Source organism: Zophobas morio, unplaced genomic scaffold (genome assembly GCF_036711695.1).
Source record: "Zophobas morio isolate AGI-343-1 ecotype UQ-CSIRO unplaced genomic scaffold, CSIRO_AGI_Zmor_V1 ptg000021l, whole genome shotgun sequence".
Taxonomy (NCBI): Eukaryota; Metazoa; Arthropoda; class Insecta; order Coleoptera; family Tenebrionidae; genus Zophobas; species Zophobas morio.
The window spans coordinates 1,896,922-1,910,010 of NW_026972126.1; the positions used below are offsets into that span (position 1 = coordinate 1,896,922).

A 13,089-nucleotide genomic window follows, 5' to 3' on the forward strand; every position below is an offset into this window, starting at 1 on the left:
CGTGTTTTTAACTGAATTTGTTTTCCTTTATTGCGTTCCTTTGTCAGCGTGAAAATGTCTGAATTAAGTGAGCATGATGCTGCAGTTTTAAATTCTGTGCTGTATCCAAACTTACCCTTACCTGACACGGCACAAAAACTTGAAGGTGCGTACATTTTTATTATTCAACAAAGAGTCATACCTGGTTTGAAGATGTTGAAGACAACACTCCAGAAGTGCAACAAACTAAAAAAATGGAAGCTGAAGCAGTGCAAATGGCTGAAAATGGTAAATTTGAGGAAGCTCTCGAGTTATTAAATAAAGCTGTTGATACAGCACCCAAACGAGCTTCCGTTTACAACAATAGGGCCCATGTCTATCAGTTCCAGAAAAGATTTTCAGGTAAATACATATACAGTATACAGGTATTCCTCACGATAAAACTAACTTAACTTTTTTGTTTATGTTTATAATTTCTGTGATTTATTACCCAATAAGATAATATGCTAAAGGGTGTACTTGTTTTATTATCGGTTTATTGATCAAATTATTTTAAAATTTACTACCCGTATACGGTACAAAAAAAATTGGTCTAAAGAGTTTAGACAGTACTTCCCTCGCTGTCGGAAACTTGACGACTGCATGCCTATTGTGTTTTTTTTTCTCATTACATTTTTGTAGTGGGAATTTAAAAAAAAATTGCGATGACGTCATCAACATTTTTGCAAGGACACGTATATCAGTTGGGATAGATGTAGTGTAATACTAAGAATAAAATTATTATATTCTCAAAGTTTCGGGAAAATGAATTGGGTCGTTTTGAGTATTGATTTGTAATAATCAATAAAATAACGAAACAATTTACTCACGTATACGTATCAGAGGCAACTGAAAATCGTGTATGTATAAACATTCTTAATTTAAGATGACAGGCGTAACAGCATACGTGAGAGTCAAACAGAGAAACTGTAAACAAAACGACCATCGGTTTTATTGTTTCGACTTCCGCTTATTATATAAAACATTAGGTTTTATTTTAATTCTTGACGGTGAAATTCACAATTGGTTGATTATAAACATGTCTATTTCACATTCGCGGAACCAAGTGAGCGCATAAAACAAATGCAGATCTGTAATGTTAAAGTCGATGTAAATAAGCGTGCTACCCTTATGTTTCAACCGAGTTTTTCCTTTAACAAATTTTGTGTCTACCAAATTGGGTTGGTTGGGGTGTAATACTAATAATAAGTGTTGCCTTTAATTTAATCAATAAAATAAATTGACTTCATTAATTTTTTTGAACCACCTCTTAAGAAAATCTAAAAAATATGAATGGAATGATAAATCACAAGTACAAACTCATCATATTTTTTGCATTTTAGATAGGATTTATTCAGCAAAATTTAAGGGTGACGTCATCAATTTTTTTAGGAGGGATGAACAAATACATTTTGAACAAAAGTTTACCATGCTTATAATAACCTTAAAATATTCCCAAGATTTCAAAGCATTCGGTTTTGTAATTCCTGATTAAATCGATAAAATAAATTCACGCCTTCATTAATTTTTTTGAGTCACCCTGCATATGCAAATCCAAAAATATGAATGGAATGATAAATCACAAGTACAGACTCATCATATTTTGTACATTTTAGATACGATTTATTCGGCAAACTTTTGAGCTGACGTCATCAGTTTTTTGTAGAAGATAACCAAATATATTTTGACTAAAAATTTATTATGCTCTCTATAACCTTAAAACATCTGCAAGATTTCAAAGCATTCGGTTTTGTAGTTCCTGATTAAATCAATAAAATAAATTTACGCATTCATTAATTTTTTTGAGTCACCCTGTATATGCAAATCGAAAAAATTTGAATGGAATGATAAATCACAAGAAGAGACTCACCATATTTTGTACATTTTAGATAGGATTTATTCAGCAAAATTTTGTGGTGACGTCATAAATTTTTTAGGGGGGACGACCAAATACGTTTTGATCAAAAATTTACCATGCTTATGATAATTTTAAAATATCTTCAAGATTTCGAAGCATTCGGTTTTGTAGTTCCTGAGTAAATCAGTAAAATAAATTTACGCTTTCATTTATTTTCTTGAATCACCCTGTATATGCAAATCCAAAAAATATGAATGGAGTGATAAATGACAAGTACAGGCTCATCATATTTTGTACATTTTAGATATGATTTATTCGGCAAACTTTCGAGCTGACGTCATCAAGTTTTTGGAGGGGATAAGCAAATATATTTTGACTAAACATTTATTATGCTCTTTATGACCTTAAAACATCTGCAAGATTTCAGAGCATTCGGTTTTGTAGTTCCTGATTAAATCAATAAAATATATTTACGCATTCATTAATTTTTTGAGTCACCCTGTATATGCAAATCCAAAAAATATGAATGGGCTGATAGATCACAAGTACAGACTCATCATATTTTGTACATTTTAGATATGATTTATTCCACAAACTTTTGAGCTGACGTCATCAAGTTTTTGGAGGGGATAAGCAAATATTTTTTGACTAAAGATTTATGATGCTCTTTATAGCCTTAAAACATCTGCAACATTTCAAAGCATTCTGGTTAGCAGATTAAAAATTAAATTTCAAAATGTTGTTTTATAATTTTGATTTTTTTTCCAAAAATCTGGACGTTTCGGGTGAAAAGTCGATTCAGAGTTGTAAACTACATGTGTAGGACTATGTTATTTTATACAATTGAAAACCCATTTACTATGTACAATTTTGAAGTGACGTCATCGCATTAGTGGTGGGGATGATTAGACAAATTTTGGTTAGCGTTTTACCATCTACATGATATTCTTAATATAAGAAGTACAAAATTTCACAACAATCGGTCGAGTACTTTCGGAGATTATCTGTCTAATAAAAACCCGGGGGCAGACGGACAGACAGACGGACAGACGGACGGACAGACGGACAGACAGACGGAAATGGGAGACCTATTTCTTCGTCTTCTAGGGGTCATGAAAGGTCGAGAAAACGTAAAAGTAGAGAGTCGGCCGACGGACTCGATTACAATACTTCCTTTGCTTACGCTCGGGAAGTAAAAAAGACAAAAGCAATCTATAGGGGCGTTATAAAATTACCATTAGCAGAATTCTAGTTTCATTGGAATTGTCGGAAAATCTTATTTGTAAGTATAACTGCCCCATTTTAAGTGTTTCTGTGAGGGTTACTGTTTATTCAATAAAGCAGCATGAAATTTGTTTGCATTTTATAGAAAACTGCTGAGCAAATTGTATGACAAAATGACATTGTGAAAAATCAACAGAAAAAATTATTGTAATATTAATATTTCATAATGAATTTTTGGCCTCTGCAACATAGTGCTGTGTACGTTTCTCTTCACGAGGTAACTTCACCATCAGTTCGGAGTTGGTTTACTCAAACTAAATGTGGTAAATAAATAGAATAAAACAAAACCTGCTTCGTTTTTCTCTTTATAGATACAAAAATTGAAGAAAGAATAGAAAGACTAAACAGTGTCAAGAGTATTCTAATTTAAGAGTTAGGGTATTCTACCAAGGAATCTAACAATTATTTCATTTGCTGATAGATCTTTTGAGAATAAAAATAATAGAACATGTACCTCTGGAAAATCTGGTTTTTGATAGAAAAAAAATTAATATTAGGACGTGCTTTTTCAAAGTAGTAGAAATTAATGTGATGCAGTTCATTTACATAAATTAGAAAGTTGCTTTTATGGCTTTGATACTCCCAAGAAGGCAAAACAAGTCCATACAGTGTATTAACACCGAGATACCGGAGGCATCTTTGAATTATCTCAAAATTATATTTATGCAATTCAGTACTTATACGGAAGACCTGAATAATTAAAGTGCGAACTGATGCCAACAGCAACAAATGTTAAACCTCCTACTAACCAAAGAATTCTGAATCACAGAGCCCTCATTATGCTTGTTGAATTTATGTGATGTAGATGTTAAAATTTGTTTAATTGGAAATAATTATACGATTCTTTGAAATTACTGAAATTTAATAAGCAAGCAAAATGAAAAAAAAAAAAATTGTGAAACTAAATTTAACTAAATATCAGATATTTATCAAAGATTTAAGTTTTAGTTAATTAGTTATAATAAATAATTTCTTCTGTCACTGACTTAACACGGTTTTAATGTAAAAAATGACTAAGAAGGCCGATTTACTGAACTGTCAGGTGTTCTTAGAGGAAATAACATTAATATTTGTTTAAACGTTTACCGAGGACATAGTTACATCTTCTATGACTTGTATGGAGAATTTGATACACGTCAAGTCACGGTAAAAAGTAATAGAATTTTATCAAACTTATTTCCTTATCTTCCAATAACGAATAATTACATTTCTTTAAAGAAAATGTCCACATATTATGAGCAGAATGAAGTTTCAGATCAATGAATCAAATCTAAAATTTTTTATTTATCTGTAGGTATTATTATTAATCAAATTATGAATTTAGTAAATAAATTAAGATAATTATTATGAATAAAACGAGAGCACATATTTTCTGAATTATTTGAAGAAAATACTACACGCGTATAAGTATTCACGCCGTCACACATAACATAAAATTATTTTAACTTTACATTTTTAATACGTTTAAATAATACAAACACTTTAATAGCTCCTCATATTTAGATCCAGTATTAAGTGTAATTAATTTGAATACGCAGAATGTATGTATTTATTGCAATTATCAACGCGCCGAATTGTATCTCATACGCTAGATCCAGTGCTGTCGCGGCGATAGTTTGATTACAAATTATATTTTTCTTTTGGACAATATCAACATAATATAACAATTCAAGATCACAAATCTGTGGTCCTGTGGTTGAAAAATTAAAAAGGGCATCGAGTATTATTATTTGAAGTAATATAGTAATACAGAAGTAGTTTTTTTTACTAGCTGTAAACACTCCTAGGGACGCACTGACTACGACCTTGTGGACCAGATCAAAGCGTCCCCGCTACTCGCCATAAAACACACCTTATTTCTTCAACTGGGGGATTGCAGCGGTGAGATAAAATCCCGCATACTGTTTAGTGTATAATTGCTTATACACTAAACAGTTGCAATAATAAAACGCCAGAGGACTACATGAACAACAAACGGAGCTTTGCGATTGGTTAGACAACGCAGCAACTGGGCTGAACAGTAGCACACGCTACTGCTATGCGCCTTTCACGTGATCACACCTATTGGGCAATTTTTAATACAGCACGAAACGAATAGACATTATTGGCTTTTCCAAATATCGCAAAAGTTCTTAAATTACAATTTCATTATGTCATACATTATACTTTAATTTTCGTGAGTTTTACTTGATCGTTGTTCCTCTAGACATTGAAAAATGCTCATTGAAACCATAAATTCCACAGTTCCTAGAAACATCTGTTTCGCACCTTTTTATGTAACCTTCGTGGTGTCATAAAACGAAATAAAACAATATGCCCTTAGCAGAGCTCATCCTGATATAGTATAAATTATATGAACTAAAATAATAATAATAAAAAAAAAACTCTCGATGCACGATAACACTGTAACGTTTATTACTCCACAACACCGAAAAGACAAAAATTGTTGTGGCATTTCACCGACCTTCTTGGCACTATCTAAACAAATCTATCCTATCCGTCCTTCCCTCGCGTTATAAATTAGCGTTGTTGTAATTCCACTTTACGATGTAGTTTTGTCTACATAATGCCAACGTGGTTGGCGAATCGCGTTAACAATTTTTGTCTTCGGTGTCGTCAGGTAATAAACGTTGTAGCATTACTGTCACATTTTCCCTTTTTACATGACTTATTCAGAAGCACTTGATGACCTGACTAAGGCGATTGAGCTCGCTCAGAATAACCAGAAGAGGACTTTATCTCAAGCGCTTTGTCAGCGTGGCATCCTACATAGACGAGCTTCACGATTCGACTTGGCAAGGGAAGATTTTGAAACTGCTGCACAGATGGGAAGTCAGTTTGCAAAAAGCCAAGTAGGTTCACGATGTGTTCTGATAATTTTTGAAATTCAAATTTCTAGCTAGTAGAAATGAATCCCTATGCTGCTTTATGCAATCAGATGCTACGAAAAGTTATGGAAGACCTGTGATGGCAGAGCAAAAAATTCAGTATATACAATATCTTTATTCTGTATATCAATATAATAACTATATGAAAACACTTGGTAAGATAAATTGTCTAAATGCATTTTCAGATAAAAATAATAAATAAATGGGCAATTTAAGTATTAGCACCAAATAGTTACAAAGATCTTTAATCCCAAGTCATCCAATGTAACGGAAAAATAAATGCAAAATCAAACACTTCATATAAATTTCAAACTATGAACTCTTAATAAAAATGAATAGTTTATAGTAAAATAAACTTGTAATAGGAAACTAAACAAAAATCCGTAGGTCCACTTGACTTGCAAACAAAATTTAAATTCTTGAATCACCCACAACGAAAACAATTGAATCAAGTGACCTCAGATCTTATCTACACCAGACCGAAAATGTGCGACTGCAAACTAACGAACTAATTACACATTAATTTTCCAATTCATCTTGATCAACTATTTCAAAATCTTTGCCCGTGCTTGATCGTTGACTTGACTCACTTTCCGTTTCTGAAGCTCCTAACACCTCCACCTGACTTCCTCCTTCGGGGCTGCCAATGCCACCTTCGCTATGCCTAAAAACATTTAAATAAATCACATTACAGTATTTTATTTTAATAGTTTAACTTACTTATCCTCTGAACCATTCGTCACTTGTTGGATAATTTCTGTACCTAATTTACTTTTATCTTCAGATTCTTGTTCGGCGTCCGAATCTTTATCTTTCTTTTTCTTCTTCACTTTTTCTTTCTTGGAACGGGATTTATCTTTTCCTTTATACTCATACTGAAAGACTGTGTGAGATGTCGCCAAATAAAATTTGTACAACTTACATTATACAATGGCCAAAATGAAGCAAAGAAGCCAACGTCTTCAGTTAAATTTGGAAGAATCCACAAATGATGTTTACCCATAGAGCACACCCAAATCAGACAGAAAACTACAAGGCGAATCACAGCCAAAACAATAATTGTTACCAAAAACCCAGCAGCCGCAACACTCAAATAATACACTCCTAGCCTGAATGATTAAAAAATGGTTAGTAAAAGAATTAAAAATTAAACAGCGTGGATTACCGAACGCTTGGTGGCCACAAAGGGAAGAGACAAACTCCTATTGCTCCAAGAACTAACAAAGTTCCGATTATCCAGTAATGGAAGGGTATGGGATCATAAATCCAAACATATGCATCCATTCCGTCAACAAATCTTTGATCATTATGCATATCTAATCTAATTTTCTTCTTACGTTTTTCTTTCTCTGGCTAAAATCACAAATTATGACCTTTTTTATAATTTTTAATATTACACAAACCTGTTGTTCCTTTTCTTTCCATTCAACGACGCTACTTTCAGCATCAGTAACCTTTTCTTTTTCTTTGATTTTCTCTTTTTCCTCGGGTTCAATTTTTTTCTCTTTCTTTTTACCTTTTAGTTCTGATTCCGAAACTGGTACTTTTCGAGCTCTATGATAAAATTTATGTACTAACATTAAGTGGAGATAATCAATGATGTCTTCGCGAGTTTTGAAGAATGGTTCATCCCCCTGGGCCCATTTTGATTCCATGAGAGCGTCCACTGCTCTCTTGGCTGCAATGTTTGCACAAAGTTTTTAAGATTAATGCATCACAAACACGGTAAGTTGAAGTGCAACGAACAATAAAACAAAAAATTAAACTTTCATCTAACCAGTGAGCTGATTTTTTTTAGACAAAGCAATTGTTACTTCGGCGGTTGGTACAATTTATTGTTAACAGTTATTCAATTATTTTATAATTTACAATAAAATCTAAGTGCACCGAAACACCACCATCAATTCGGTTGAAATCATGTAATCAATAAATTTTGTTGAGTACAATGTAACAGTAATTTTCTGGTAGGGATAAATATACGAATTTTAATACGTACAATATAATTAAAAAAAAGGAGGCAAGACGAACAGAGCAGGTTCTCATAGAGAGCGGCGAGACAGTTTTAATTCATAGGCGTGCAAAAGTTTGTTCGGACTCTGATCAAGGTCGAGAGTTTGCAAACACAACAAGTGTTCGCTCGAGATTTTTAAGTACTCGACGCCCATGTATAATGTTTATTGCAACTGAAATACAAGCGATACTAAATCGACCCAATGCAATATAGTAGGCGAAAAGATTGGTCGATACCGTGTTGCGCTGTTTATGTGCAGGCATTTGCTGGCTAGCACATTTTTTGGAACTGGCTTCGCTACTCTCTGCTCACGTTCATGTCATTGTTATTTGCTCAGGTTTTTTTTTTTTAATTAAATAGTAAACAGTGTAACCTCAACAAAACTTTTTTGATTGAACTAATAAAATATTTCATGATTTTTTTTGATATAAGCGATTTTAAAAAATTATGTACATATTACCACAGCAAAAACAACACTGCACTTTAGGGCATATTTTTTAAATAAATATTAATTTAATAAATTTTGAGATGATGTCTACAACAATTGGAGCATTTATTAATTACGAGAAATGCATTTTAAACCGCAAGACCTACAACGGTAAACTAATTTTGTTTACGTAAAATTCATTTCAAATAAGTTATTTCTCTATGCTTCTGAGGTTAAACTGGCTTAATTAACATTGCAAAAAAGTTACACTTAACAAATAATAATCATTTTATAAAACGTATGGCAAAAAGAACAACTGTAGCGTCTACTCTACATCATTACCAGAGCACAGACAGCAGAGAGTTACCTTCAAGCGATGCACAGGCTTGCACTCTCATTATTTGTGGTAATGGTTTGTTCACAGATTAAATAACTGTTCATGAGTGCGTCAGTAATTATTGTTCTTTTTAATTTTTTCTGTAAAACTGAGTTTGCAATGATCATTGCATGTGCAGTATATATTAAAAAAATATATGTAGGATACTCGAAAATAAATACATGTAGTTATGTAAAGGCAGTACTAGGACTATTATTAAGTGCAACATTCTGTCAGCAATAAAACTAGTTTATAACATTTGCCCATATATATACATGTAGCAAAACTCTTCATCAATAAACCACGTGCTTCCAACTACTAGTCTTGTGATGTGACTCAAATCTGATCTTACAGTACTCTTGTGTACCCAACTAAATTCTTACCTGTAAAATATTCCACATTGTGATTAAGAAATTTGGTCTTTTTAATTGGTACGTTATTTCGCATCCATTTAGCTATCACGAATTCCTCTTTTGATGGTTTATCCACAGAATCTGTAGACTGGTACTCCTACAAAAGAATAAAAGTGCATGTAAGTGCAACTTCACATCAAACTGTTGCCAACTCAGTTAAAACAAAACAAAACGTCATTTCGTAAAGAACAAAAATTGCGTTTCAAATAAAACGATCCAACGTTTTTTAGACATAATACGAAATAAAATCACCGGCTATAACCCCGCCACAACCAGGTGCGTATTTTGTTCTTTAAATCACCGACAATACAGCTGTTGACCAAATCTGAAAAATTTACTTTCGTGTCGTAACAATCACAGGGGAACTGCGTCTACCTCACTCTTGATATTTTAGTAAAATATACAAATACAACAAAACGAAAAGGAGAAATAAAGCAACGTCACCTAATTACTCAAGAAAACTTGTCAGCAGTCCCCTGGGTCAAAGTAACACATTTAGATAAATTTTGTCCATCCACTAATTGAACGAATTATTCACGTTACACGTTCTAAATTAATGATTTTAAACGGTTCACGGTATTTAGCACTAAAACTACTCAAATTTACCTCTTTGCGTTTCTTTCCTTTCTTCTTCTCCGCCATTTTGACAGTTCTACGTTGTTGACGTCAGTGCTCCCAAAAATTTTACAGTTAACTGACTTTGTATGCGATTACGTTGTCAAATGATAGCATTAAGAGCAACTGATGGGCTAGTTTAACAATAAAATAGCTCGATATGACCAATTATATACCATTTGAAATTTAATTTAATGAAAATGAGTTTTTTACAGACAGCGCGTTACGGGATTTTCAGGACTGCTGATGTCATCTATTGGAAGACATTCGGCGTATTTTTCAAATTGTTAAAAATACTTCAAATTTATTTTTTATGATTTTTTCTTTACAAAGTACATAGTATTATGCAGAAGAATGGCTTCTTTGAGCGCATTATTATGCAAAAAAATTGAAAAACCAATACGATTACCCATTTCGACGAAATGCCTTAATTATACCAGTTTTGCGAAAATGATGGAGTACAAGGTAATCATTCTGTTTGTGGGAAAAATGTATATTTTTACTGTTTTATTGCAGAGATGTTATAGAATTTTGGGAATTCCCGAAGATAGTGATCAAGAGGAGATTCGACGAGCTTATTTGAAATTAGTTAAAAAATATCACCCTGACAGCGGAACAGCAGAGGCTGACGCGGATAAATTTTCAGAAGTCAATATTTTCGCATTAAATACGGCCAAACAAATAATATTTTTGTTTCAGATTGATAAAGCCTTTAAAATTTTGCTTAATAAAAAATCCACGGAACGATGGGACGTAGAACATGATACTGTCAGAGAACAGGACATCAAGGTAATAGAAATATGTTTTATACATGTTATATGTAGGTAACAAAATATTTTAGCATACAGCGCCACAACACAGACAATATTTAAGTTATGATGGTATTGGAATGGGGACTCCATTTCAACGCCAGAAGCAGTATACGAAGGTGCGTGCAATTCAAGCGGCTGAAAATGTTTTAAAACATCGTATATCAAAAATTTCTGCGGAAGAAGGAGCTGTTCTAGCAAAACAACCTGTAAAACACAATATTAAAACTAAATATGGTTTGGACCGCCTTGTAGAGGATTTAATTCAAGAATCTATGTCTAAAGGTGAATTTAGTAATTTGTCTGGCTCAGGAAAACCTCTTCCGAATCACCAAAATAGAAATCCATATGTAGACTTTGTTACTCATAAATTAAATGAAGTTTTAATTGACAATGGGTTTACTCCTGAGTGGATTACTTTACAAAAGGAAATTAGAGAAGAAATACAAGAATTGCGGAAGGGTATTGCATTGGAAAGGTCCCATTTAGGATCTTACCCTTTGAATTCAGATGAAAACGTAGAATGGTGTAATATTGTTTGTAAATATGAGAAATTGACTGATCAGATCAATAAGAAAATTACTAAGTTTAATTTAGTTGTGCCCATTATGGACAAGCAAATGATACAAATTAGCTTAGAGAATGAATCACAAAAAGTTTTAATTAATGGATTACATAGTCAAAAGCGAAACGTCGCCGAAAAAGAAACCGACAGAGGAATTGCAGCAACAGCTGAATCAATTAATTTGTTTCATTTTATAGATTTATTATTTAAGAAATAAGTATTTGTGTGAGATTTGTAAAATTTATCTTTAAAATAAACTAAAATTTAAACGTTTTTAGTGCAAAGTTTAGGGAAATTTTAAGTTTGAGCCAAATTTTTCATTTGTACCAATTTCGGCAACAAGAAAAAACTAACAAATGACAAAACATGGCTTCCAAGCAACAAGAAGTAGAAGTATTAGAAAGTTGGGAAGAAATCGAGGAGACTGATGTAATTACTTCTTCTTATTTTAACACAGTTACTTAACAAATAGTAGTAATAGGTTCAAAATGAGTCTGTAGTTTTTGTTGACAATAGTTCTAATTGAGGTTATCCCCACTAAAGTGGACTGATTTTAGGTATTAGAAAAGAAGTTTAAGTCAATTATCCCGCCGAGCAAGTCTCTGGAGACCAAAAGGTAATTTGAATTGGCACCTAACACTACAGTACTATTATTTTTTAACTTATAGCAATGGAATAAATTCAATGCCAATAAAAATTCTCTTAACCGGAGACGATGCCTTAAGATCTCAGTACGTGCCTCCAGAACCCACCGTTAAAATACTTAAACGCCCTACAAAAGAAACACAGAACACCAATGACTCAAAAGTATTTCAGCCCAAGAAAACCCTTCAACAAAGGAAGCAGGAATATGCTGAAGCTCGATTACGAATTTTAGGAGAGACAGAAAAAACTGAAGAAGAAAGGTAATATATAGTGACGATTTTGAGATTAAACGTTACTTATGATTTTTGCTTTTCTAGAATAAGTATAGTTCCCAGTAAAGCTCGCTCTGCGGACTTGGATAATGTGATACGATTGCCACGAGGACCAGATGGGACAAAAGGTTTCAACATACGTAGATAGTATAATTTATTAGTTTTTAAGTTCTTTTGTATGTTCAAATTACTCACATATCATTTACCATTTATAACATAATATCCATCTAACATGATATGTGAAATTAACGGGGAGGTACTCAGGCCACTAACTGCAAACAAAATTGCCTTGCAAATATCCTCTCTGTAAAGACTTGTACAATTTTTACATAGTGCAACATGTTTAGCTGTAATTGATAATGTAATAGTGTGAGTAGTACTTGCTATTTAGCAAGGATTAACTTACAACATTTATTTCAATTTTATAATTTCATATATGAATTAGTGAACACGTAATTAAGCTTTTCATACAGAATTGTCTGGATACAATCAGTTGCTGTTCATACGGCAGTGTTTTAAAGTAATTATGTGTAGATGTTATTACCATGACGGAGAATTGCATCTTTTTTATACAACTATGTGTAAATATAATGTAAGATATTTTTATTATTCATATTCTGATAGTTTTGAGAGTTGCAGTGTTAATTTTGCTCATTGTATATTATTAATGTTAAGTTATATTTATTGTGGTTGTGCAATTCTTAAATATATTACGTAATATTTTCTGTATGTGTTGTCTTTTTAGATGTACCAAGAGCAATAGACCAAGAAGAAAGAAAAATGATCAATTTATACACTGTTTAAATTAAGATTTTAATTTGTCATTGTAACATAATACGGAGCATAACAGTTTTTTTTTTAATAATGGTTACCTATCCTTGTTGATCTTTTTTGTGTTTGCCGCTTTT

The 13,089-nt window shown here is 32.5% G+C and overlaps 4 protein-coding genes across 5 annotated transcripts; 3 read left to right on the forward strand and 1 right to left on the reverse strand.

The window, feature by feature from the left end:
* Position 1: 1 nt before the first annotated feature.
* On the forward strand, positions 2–6,593 carry LOC135133326 (tetratricopeptide repeat protein 36 homolog). The gene is made up of 4 exons (XM_064061695.1): positions 2–145; positions 193–381; positions 5,837–6,012; positions 6,060–6,593. The coding sequence occupies exons 1-4, from the start codon at positions 55–57 to the stop codon at positions 6,126–6,128; spliced, it is 525 nt and encodes a 174-aa protein (XP_063917765.1). The 5' UTR covers positions 2–54; the 3' UTR covers positions 6,129–6,593.
* Positions 6,148–10,053, reverse strand: LOC135133323 (translocation protein SEC62). The gene is made up of 7 exons (XM_064061689.1): positions 9,882–10,053; positions 9,246–9,372; positions 7,452–7,726; positions 7,214–7,401; positions 6,971–7,157; positions 6,769–6,923; positions 6,148–6,712 (listed from the first exon to the last, which is right to left on the reverse strand). The coding sequence occupies exons 1-7, from the start codon at positions 9,915–9,917 to the stop codon at positions 6,568–6,570; spliced, it is 1,113 nt and encodes a 370-aa protein (XP_063917759.1). The 5' UTR covers positions 9,918–10,053; the 3' UTR covers positions 6,148–6,567.
* Positions 9,368–11,627, forward strand: LOC135133325 (uncharacterized protein). Of its 2 annotated transcripts, XM_064061694.1 has the most exons (6): positions 9,368–9,551; positions 10,106–10,355; positions 10,407–10,538; positions 10,590–10,679; positions 10,732–11,489; positions 11,543–11,627. In XM_064061694.1, the coding sequence occupies exons 2-5, from the start codon at positions 10,245–10,247 to the stop codon at positions 11,479–11,481; spliced, it is 1,083 nt and encodes a 360-aa protein (XP_063917764.1). In that variant the 5' UTR covers positions 9,368–9,551; positions 10,106–10,244; the 3' UTR covers positions 11,482–11,489; positions 11,543–11,627. The 2 variants fall into 2 exon arrangements, with proteins under 2 accessions (XP_063917764.1, XP_063917763.1); XM_064061693.1 differs by lacking the exon at positions 11,543–11,627 and having other exon boundaries at positions 10,732–11,537.
* On the forward strand, positions 11,577–12,906 carry LOC135133327 (SUZ domain-containing protein 1). Its single transcript, XM_064061696.1, has 4 exons — positions 11,577–11,693; positions 11,822–11,880; positions 11,933–12,169; positions 12,227–12,906. Exons 1-4 carry the CDS (start codon positions 11,631–11,633, stop codon positions 12,327–12,329), a joined length of 462 nt encoding a protein of 153 aa, XP_063917766.1. The 5' UTR covers positions 11,577–11,630; the 3' UTR covers positions 12,330–12,906.
* Positions 12,907–13,089: the final 183 nt, after the last annotated feature.